This window comes from Lygodium microphyllum, chromosome 16 (assembly GCF_053477565.2).
Source record: "Lygodium microphyllum isolate KBCC chromosome 16, Lygodium_microphyllum_v1.1.10, whole genome shotgun sequence".
In the NCBI taxonomy this organism is placed as follows: domain Eukaryota; kingdom Viridiplantae; phylum Streptophyta; class Polypodiopsida; order Schizaeales; family Lygodiaceae; genus Lygodium; species Lygodium microphyllum.
This window is the reverse complement of record NC_141150.1, coordinates 43361571-43372160: the sequence shown is the minus strand read 5'-3', so window position 1 is coordinate 43372160 and position 10590 is coordinate 43361571. Positions and strand designations below refer to the sequence as shown.

Genomic DNA, 10590 nt, shown 5'->3' with positions numbered 1-10590 from the left:
AGTTATTTAGAAAAAAATTATCATTTTTGATAGGCGTGCATCTTAGGCGTGGCACCAATATTTATTTTGATGCACTTATTTATTAAAGCACTTGACATATATTTATTATTTTGTATGCGCATGGGCGCACAATTTAAATATTTATTATTGGACATTGTATTTGGGCACAGCTCGACTCTTTGGGCGCCCAACCGCTTTATTCTTTATTTGGACAAAAGCAAACACAAAAGCTAAAGCGTGCTAATTATAAATTTGGGCTATTTTTGAGCTTGGAGATGAATAATATATTAAATACATGCTTTGTGGAACGCTCACACAAGGCATGGGGAGAGATTGTACCCAATGAGTCTTCTTACTTCATGTCATGCAAATTTTCTCTCTTGGTTTTTGAGCAAAAAGTAGAGTTCTTTGTTCTTGGGGACCTTCCGGCACTCGCTACATACGCATACAGCATCCAATTTGCGTACCAATCACACCATAAGGAAAGACAACCATTCTCTAGGATGACCATCTCTTTATAGTCGTCCCTTGCATGAAGGTGCATATTGTTGCATACCATGGGACTCGTACTCATCTAGGAGGAAGGTAGTGTTAATTCCATTTTGGAGCTAAGAAAAAGAATAATGGGAGCACAAGAATTTGAAGGATAAATATTGTGGATACAATTACATGAATTTCATCAAATGGAAATACTTGCATCTATTTTTTAGTAAGATATTGTATGCATTTATGAAACCAAGAGTGCCCCATTCCCATGCAATTTGTAATAATTATAGTCTGAAGCATAGTCTAAAATTGAGTCTCTAAATTCATGTATGGAGTATAAGGATTGGTGCCCATTAAATAGAGAGGTTGTTCCTATCTACGCCAAATCGAGAGTTCTCCTTTTTGCCACTACCTTATCTATTAAGCACCTTGAGAGAGTGAGGGAACGAGTATGTGTGTGTGAGAGAGAGAATGACAAATCATTAGAGAAGCTCTTCTCCATTGCTCAATTTATTATCTCCTTCTTCGTCTCTTCTTTTGAGATAGCTTGGAGTACATGGATCGATGGAGAGCTTTGGAGTAGTGGATCAAGAGGCATCGCACTTGAATCATGGAGCTACTCACAAACCAACAATTGTAAGACTACAACACAATAGGTAAGTAAAAGGCCTCTACATCTTGCATTTATCCTCTTTGCAAGTTGATGAGTGCTAAGATCAGATAGAGAAAGAGTGTTACAGCTAGGTGAGAGATACCATAATCGTCATGGTTCTGAGACTCTTAAATCTGTAACAATTTCCACCAATATCGCATTTGAGCGAAAAATCCCAACACCAATCGTAAAAGGGAGGCTACAACTAGTTGACCTCTAGAGAGAATACAAAGACAAAGGTATTATCCCTCTAGTTGCAGAATAGTATCCTACTCCTTTGCATCAAAGAAATCTTGTCATCATGGCTGGTGAATTCCTTCATGATCAAGAGTTTCCATGTGAAGAGCACATAGTGATACATGACGGAAGCTTTGGTATGGAAAGCCGATGAGTAACAAGCTCACAAAGCAGAGGAATAAAAGTCGAAGATATCTAGTCGCATAAGCAACAAAATCCACTTGGCCCAAAAATCAAAATTTTGTTTGGTAATCAAATTACTCGCTAACACTATTCCCCTTTGGATGATGATAGGGCATCAAGCATGGTTCAAGTGGTAAAAGTAGATAATGAAGGATTTTTGGAGGGTGCATATGCTACTAAGTATTTCAAATATCAAAATGGAACTATCCCAGTAGAGGCATAGGCTATGTTACAAAGCATATGTATTAACTTTCACCATCCTGCCGTTGGTTCATTGTTATTTAGTCTTTGGAATGGCTTAAATCTTAAATATTATATAGTTTACCTGATTCAAAGTTAAATCTAACTGCTTACCTCTCAGTACTTCATTAGTTTGCTTGAAAAAGATGGCTAATTTGTAGGAGTCCAAGAAATGTGCTATCCTTAGTATGTGGCTTTGTGAATACGATGAATGGCTTGCATAAGAAAAAAACACTTCATAAAAATCCTTAGTATGTGGCTTCATGAATGTCTTCATAAGAAAAAAAATACTGATCTATGAAGATCTAGATATAAAAAATGTTGTATTTCACTTTGCCAAAATATCAAGGAGGTAGTTATGGGGATCATATACTCGGGCATGGCAATGAAGTTCAACATGCAAGTTACATGTCCTCCTCAACTAGCAAATCATCGAGTAGATGAAACAATCTAGTGGGCAATCTTCGCAAGCATGTGGTCCCAAATGCTAACCTTGTGTTTCGCCTAAAACAATAGAAATGCAAACTAAAACAGATATTTAATTCCATGTGCTTAAATTATGTGATTCTTATTTCAACTAATTGCGTCCCTCTTGTTAAAACCTTGTGCTTTGTGTGTAATTCACAGAAAAATATATATTCAAGTCCATGTGTTTGAATTATATGATTATCTTGAGGTTTCTAAACAAAATGGTCAAATTTCATGCCATTGTGATACTGTACTCTCAGATTAGATTTACACTTCTACTAATGCAAATCCTTGATATGGAAATTTTGTCTGGTCCTCATCCCTCCAACCCTTCTAATTATATCACCGATCTGATCTCAATTTCACCTAAACCACACATTGTGTGGTCTCTAAAGAGGAGCCCTTCTAATTATAGCACCAGGCTGATCTCAATTCCACCGCTAATCCAAACAATATTGTATACTCTCTAAAGGGGAACCATATTCTCATTTACCACTTCTTTAATCTGCACTCTCAGAGGTAAACAGACACTTGGGTTTTAATCTTAGAGTGGCAGTAAGGTGTTGTAATTTAAAAGATAAGACTTTTAAAGAGTTTCATTGAAAGGGTCGGAGAAATCACGAAAGCCACTCGGACAGGAACCATGTGCTTTTAATCTTAAGCACCTGCTTCACAAATCTATGTACAAGTTGGACAGATACCCATAACTGGCAGTGGTGTTATAATCCTTCAAATGAAATAAAGGGGATCCTCCAAATTGGAACTTGCAATACACAGAAGGAACTTTGAGCTTGGAACAGGGTTTATAATAAGCAGCTGAATCTGTACTACCTGTGCTTTGATTCTGCAGATTATAGCATCATTTGGGGGCAAATTGAATGAAAGTCTGGTACTATGTTACACATTGGGAGCTTTGTTTGTTCTAAGGTATGAACCAATTTTGGCCCTAGTAATCTTCGTTTACCTGCAATTCATTGAACATGGACTTGTGATCTTCATTTACCTGCAATTCCTTGTTGTTCTGAGGTATGAACCAATTTGGCCTAGTGATCTTCATTGACCTGCAATTCCTTGAACATGGAGACCACTTCTAGCATTGTGGGCCTTCTAGATGGCAGCTCCTCCACACAGTTGCAAGCAATCTTGAGGTACTGCATCATCTCGTTCTCATCATTCCCAGCCTTCCTCAGCTTAGGATCAAGCACCTCCAAGCTCCTCTTCTCATTCACATGTTGCCTCACCCACCCCACCAAATTGCTGTCCTCAAACTCTTCCTTGTCAGTGGGTCTCTTGCCAGTCAGAAGCTCCAGCAGGATGACCCCAAAGGAGTAAATGTCCCCCTTTGTAGTGCACCTGAAGCTCTGGTAATACTCTGGTGGCACATACCCTGGTGTGCCTGCCAGTGTGCTCACACTCAAGTGAGTGTCCAAAGCACTGATCAGTCGCGCCATCCCGAAATCTGATACACGTGCTTCCAGGTTTTTATCCAGCAGCACATTGCTGGATTTCATATCCCTGTGGATTATGTGAGGAATGCAGTTATGGTGCAAGAAGGACAGGCCCTTGGCTGCTCCCTTGGCTATTTGCTTCCTCAAGTCCCATGTAAGCTTCTCTTTCTGGCCCCCATCTCCATGCAGCATGTCATCTAGACTGCCTCCATGCATATACTCATACACCAGCAGCCTCTCCTCTCCTACTTTGCAGTAGCCCAGCAAAGGTACCAGGTGTCTGTGCTTGATCTTACCTAAGGTCTCCATTTCAGCTGTGAATTCCCTGTCCCCTTGATAACTAAACTGCAATAGCTTCTTGATAGCCACAACTGTCCCATCTTTCAGCTCTGCCTTGTAGACTTCCCCGAAGCCCCCTATCCCAACAAGACTTTCCTGGCTGAATCCATTAGTGGCTTCTATCAATTGAGCAAAAGTCAGCTTCCTCAGAGGCCGCTCGAAGGTAGCCACATTTATGCTGAGGGGTTCCTTCTCTGCTCCTAGATTCCAGCTGCTATTGCCATGGCAGGAAGCCAGCTGCAGGGTCTCCAGCATGTCTGAGTCCTTGTGCTTGCCTTTAGCCCTCATCATGATCCCCCACACAATCAACATGCACATAAAAGCCACAGATATGAGTATCCCTAGCACAATGCTGTTCTCCCATGGCAAGACCGCCAGCCGGTTATGTCCCTTACACGTGCCGTCACCTATGCTGCAGGTATGTGATGTGTTGGAGGATAGTGAGCCACAGGGCTGTGTCAAGGGTTCACCACATAGATTGGGATTGTTACCAAAACTTGATGCAGGACTAGTGCTGAGCTGTCCTGTAAGAGGGATCTGCCCTGAAAAATTGTTGTAAGACACATTGACTTGGACAAGGAAACTGCAGTTGGCAAGAGGGGAGAGGCTCCCTTCCAGCTTGTTGTATGAAAGATCCAGCACACCCAAGCTTCTGAGATTGCCGAATGAGGTTGGTATGGTTCCAACCAGCTGGTTATGTGCCAAGCTCAGCATTAGTAATGCACCAAGGTAACCTAGGTCCTCTGGTATATTGCCTTCTAGCCTATTGTATGAAAGGTCCAGATAATGTATGCTGCTGTAATCTGAATCCTGATTCAAGCTCTCATCCATGTATATCCTTGTTGCACACAGAGTCTTGAAGGGGGTGGAGTTGAGTGCATCTTGTGTGATGCCTGAGTACTCTAACAATGCTCCCAAACCCCTGCAGCCATCACCGATATTCCGCACAAACGTATACACGGTCCCGCTAAGAGGTCCTGCCGGGCCATTCAGATGTCGCCCCAGCCCCGGAGGTATTGCACCACTCAGAAAGTTACTGTTCAGATCCACCCAGAGGAACTTGCTCGCTTTCGCGAGCTCATTCGGAATACTCCCTATGAAGCTATTGTTTGCCAGTTCCAGTATGGTGAGCTCCTGCATCCCACCAAGGAAGGCTGGAATTGCTCCTGTGAGCAGATTGTCAGAGAGGTACAGCCACTGAAGAGTGGTGCAGTTGGAAAGCTCCAGTGGTATTTCACCAGACAAGAGATTGTTGTTCAGGACAAGGCTCCTGAGATTGGATAATCTCCCGAGCTCTTTTGGGATCTCTCCTGTCAGCCCATTATACCACATGAAGAGTGTGTCTAGATTAGACAGCAATCCAATCTCTGGTGGAATAAGTCCTTCCAGATGATTAAAACTCAGGTCCAGCATCCTCAATCGTGTGCAGTTTGCAATTGCAGCGGGCACCTCCCCAGATAGCCCATTGTTGGGCACAGAGAGCCTCTCCAAGTACAGTGATGGAGAGCAGAATTCAGCTGGGAACTTGCCAGTCAGGTAATTGGAGCCTAGGTCCAGGACCTTCAGACTGTGGCAACCTGATAGTTCGACCGGAAATGGTCCGCTGAATTTGTTGAAAGGGAGCAATAATGTGTCTAAACTCTTCATGTGGCTCAAAACATCACCTGGAAAGCTCCCAGAAAGGTTGTTTTTAGCCAAACTCAGGTACTTAAGTGAATTACAGGAGCTGAAAGATGGAGGAAGAGTGCCAGAGATGTTGTTCCCAGACAGATCCAACTGAAGAAGAGTAGAGCATGTGGATCCTAGCTCAGCAGGGATTGAACCAACCAAGCTGTTCTTTGAAATATCGAGTGCTTTTACAGCACTGAGGCTCCCCAAGGCCTCAGGAAGGCTTCCCCCAAGCTTATTGTTGGAGAAATTTAGATATTGGAGGGCACTGCAGCTTTGCAAAGATTGGGGGATTTCTCCAGAAAAGTCATTGTTGGATAGGTTGATCGATATCAGGCCACCACATTTGCTAAAAATCGTGTCTGATATCGGGCCAGAAAGGTTGTTGAAGGAGAGGTCAAGAATCTGCAAGCTGGGGGTGGCATCTTCTTCTTTGTTGCAGGCTGCAGCAGTACATTTGCTGAGAAGGTCGAAGGGAAGCCCACCAATCAAAGAGTTTGATGAGAGATCCAGTTGTTGAAGAGATGAACACTGCCCTATACCATAGGGCAAGTTGCCAGTAATGTCATTGTGGGAGAGATCAAGCACTTGCAGGCTGCCACAGTTGAGGAAGAGGGTTTGGGGCAGGCTGCCTTTGATGCTGTTATTAGAGAGGTCAAGTTGCTGGATGGTGCCACAGGAGAGGAGATCAGAGGGGATACTGCCTTGGATCTTGTTTCCGGAAAGATCGATGGTTTGGATGGCGCCACAGCTGCCCTTTGGCACATTGAAACCTGATGTGAGGTTACCATGGAGGGCATTGCCGGATAGGTCCAGGAGCTCGAGCATATCAATTTGCATGAGTGTGGAAAGAATGAAGGAACCCTCAAGGCCTGCATTCTTCAGCTGCAATTTGGTAACTCTTCTGGCTGATGAGCAAGTCACCCCATACCATGAGCATGGATCCCCATTACTAGTGCTGCTTGCATCCCATCCTCTCAATGGACCACTGGGGTCATCTCTCACTTGAGCTTTGAACTGAAGCAGTGCCCCCATGTCTGACTGAAGTGACTCAAGCTTGCGCATTGGCGACCCATCGTACCTGTAATCCATGCGGATGGCTGTCATCTGGATCGGTATGTACGAGAAAACCACTAGTATGATGGTCACCAGGTTGAAACAGCTCCGTGAGGTACTGGTGATGCACTTGGTGTGCATATTGCCTGATCAGTGTAATGAGGATTTCAACACCCTAGTACTTCTGTGTGTGCACCCCTTCGCGAGCTAAATATTCATGTACATGAAGGGCAGTCTTTGGGTAGGAATCCACTGCCCTGATGAGAGGTTATGTTTGCAACTGCAATGGGCTAGCCAAGGGCTTCAACTAGGAAGAAAATGTGGATGCAAAGACCATGATCATGAACAAATTAAGGAAGGGAGGGCAGAGTAAAATCTTATTAAGCAGAAGAAGCTGCCTGATGGAGACTTGATCAGTGATGTCTTCAGCTGGGGCGCATCCACCATAGTGAGTTATACTAATAATCCTGGCAAAAATGGGCTACTATGAAGGTGGGGGGCTTTGAATTAAGTTGCTATAAGCACAGGTAATCTCTTTGTCACTAGCAGTTTGAAGTTAAAATTAGATGAAGAAAGATGAAGATGTGAGGTTAAAGAGGTCGTGATGAGAGGGAGATCTGTAGAGAGAGAGAGAGAGCGCTGTATGAATGGCAGAGTGTTACCATAGCTGTGTGTATGCAGATGATTGGATCAAATCCAGCTGCAGCTGGTGCATGAAGAGTGGATTGTAGCCGTCAGGGTAAGTAGTTATTTAGTGCTGGCGATGTGTGGTGAGCTGACGGGCTTGTACAAGGCTAATTTGCTGGGCAAGCATCCATACATACAGAGAGAGAGAGAGAGAGAGAGAGAGAGAGAGAGAGAGAGGGAGAGGTACGTAGTGATGGAGAATGGGGGCTGTGTGTTGGGGGTACAGGCAGCGCGTGGGGTGTGACCAAAAAGTCGAGTGTATGCAGGGGACGTTCTATCGATCGATATCGAGAGAGAGAGAGAGAGAGAGAGAGAGAGAGAGAGAGCCTCTCCATGTGTGGCTGTTCCATCTTCCTAACACTGTTTTTTTTTAACTCTCGGATTTCTCCCAGCATTTTTTCCATCATAACACTACTACCCTTTTGCTTTTTCAATTTCTGAATTTATCTTACTATCTTTTGGGAAAAAATGTATTTACTCATAATTATATGCCAATCTATTCGGGAATTTGTTTTTACTCATAATTTTTTGCCACAAAAAATGTTTTCGTCATAATTGCTCGCAATTTTTTTTCATTTAGAGAAAACCCTGTTATACTGCACTTTTTGTTTTTTTTATTTTTCCAATTATTAAATTTTGCAAAAATTTGCCTTTGAGAGAATATATTGTAACACCACAGACTACACTCTTTGTTTTTCCATTTTTCAGTCGTAAATAATTTTGCTAATTGATATTACAAAACTGTTGTTTGACAAATACATTGCATTTTGTACATTTGAGGCAAATAATAATAATAATATACTTATGTTTTTGGCTTGCCATTTTTCTCCATGTTTCAAACTTTTACTCATGTTTTACCTTTACTATTTGTACATGTTAATTCCATTTCACTTATATCTTTAATTTTCCAAAAATGTATGAAGACTTTTACCTGTGGTTATTTTTTTAAATCATTTTTAGACAGAGAGAGTACTGGGGAGTGTGCATAAAAAGAGTGTGCATTTTATACATTGGAAACCAAATAATGTTACACAAATTTGTTTCAAGCTTTTCCATTTATCTTAAGTGTTAGATCTTTTCCAAAAAATAGTGTTACATATATTTGTTTCAAACTTTTCCCTTTACCTCAAGTGTTAGATATTGCCTATACACCTTTAGTTCTCATTTTTTCCCTTTAATAGCAACAAAGTACAATTTTCACATTCGATAGATACCTAAATTTACACATTGTCTGAAAATTGTCCATTCCTCTAAAACATTGATATTTCTACTCGTGGCTATTGTAACTTTTTTTCCCTTTGAGAGTTGAAAAAGTACATATGGAGTGAACTCCATGGAACACATTTTAAGATAGAAAACTTTTTAATTACAATTTTGTGTTATTTAACACATTTTAATCCTTAGAGTAAAAGGAGAGAAAATGGGTATAAAGTGAAAAAAAAGAAAAGAGTGATGTATGTGCATTTTCCCTAAAGTCTTGCCTCCCTCTCCCTTTTCACAAAGGGATTGTCACCATGTTGGTATCGTGTGTTTGGTTAAATTAATTAATTACACAGAAAAGGAGAAAGTTGCATATGCTCTTTCTTTGTTTTTGGAGCAAGCAATAGAATGGCTCATAGGTTCAAATGGTTCAATTAGTTACATCCCTCCAAAGAGTATTGCTACCATCAGTTGATCCAATCAATTAGTAGCACTTTCTAGTGCCTAGTGCACATGTTAGATGAGGTGGTCTTTCCACACATTGTTTTCTAGCCTTGACTAAGCTTTTGGCCCCCTCCGAGTGTGTCGGTTTTTAAGGGGGACAAGGGCGATTAGATAATTCATTGTCCTGATAACTCACATGATTCAAAATCAATGAATTTTCAATGCTCGATTAAAAAGTTGTTGCATTGTTGGAACTACCATAACTTCTTTGAAATACCATTCATTTTGTTATTAGTTCTCTTGTTGCTAGTTTTATATTATTAAATGAGTTTATGTTTAGAGCTCCCTCTAGAAATGTTGTGTGCATCTACAATAAAGAGTTATTTGAGTTCTATGTTTCTTATCCATGTACTTTATATGACTTAATAGATATCATCTATTTTCTGTCCTACCACGCATAATATGTTCTACATCCATAATCTTTAGAGTTACTTGTATAGAAGAGGGTACTATATGTTTAACATTTCAATCTTCTTGAATTCCTATGGGTTGAAAGCATAAGTATGGTTCTTTTGATGTACATATTTCTTATGTGATGTCATTTGGGAGAAAATAATGACATCAATTTGCAAAGCAAGATGTGTTTAAATATGTGTGAAGAAGAGGGTCATGTGTGAGTAGTATAAAAGATTGTTTCCACCTCAATGGTCCTCCCCTAATGGAATGATAGCATTCCTCCTATGGGACTTGTCTAGATAATAAAAAGTTGTTTTAGTAGGTTGGTGTCATTTTTCTAGAGTGGCATGCATCCTAGCCATCTTATGTGAAGGGCATTTTGTTTCACATAGATAGAATGCTTACCATCCACCACATCCTAGCTTTCAAAATCTTAGCTTATGGGACGCATTCCAATTCACTTTTGTAAATTGTTAATAAAATGCAAACAAGGTATAAAGTATCAACTCAAATTTGAGAAGCTTGATGTGTGTTGAAATAATATTGACATGAGAGAGAGAGAGAGAGAGATGTAGATTGAACTACAAAGCCTATGTCCTCAAGGTTTACACCCATTCTTTAAGTCATGTTGCTACGATGAAAAGCTATCACCTCCTATGTGTTAAGCCCATTGTGACTAGCACCTATACATGTAGAAACTATTGCCTTGACTCAAGGTTGGCTGAACTAGAAGTCAATCATATGAAGTCATATTTAGAACATGTGCCTTTGAGATGCTAGCTGTTTTCAGCCACTTAGAAAGGTTGCCTGGTGTATAAGATGGCTAGCACTCTCCTTTCAAGGGGCTAGACTAAAAGTTTTCTCGACCCTCTTGTCACATCCTTCAATGATATAAATATTACAGCTAAAACATATTCATTCACATTTCTACAAAGATGGAACACTCTTAGTAGCACATGGACTTCTAAGCCTTGCAAGATTACCCATCCTAGGTGGGTGTGTTCTTTTTCTAAGAGAGATGGTGGA

At 41.0% G+C, this 10590-nt stretch overlaps 1 protein-coding gene across 1 annotated transcript; it reads right to left on the bottom strand.

Annotated features, from left to right (window-relative positions):
* Positions 1-2832: 2832 nt before the first annotated feature.
* Positions 2833-7744, bottom strand: LOC148022753 (uncharacterized). The gene has a single exon (XM_087695669.1). The coding sequence runs from the start codon at positions 6916-6918 to the stop codon at positions 3310-3312; it is 3609 nt and encodes a 1202-aa protein (XP_087551795.1). The 5' UTR covers positions 6919-7744; the 3' UTR covers positions 2833-3309.
* Positions 7745-10590: the final 2846 nt, after the last annotated feature.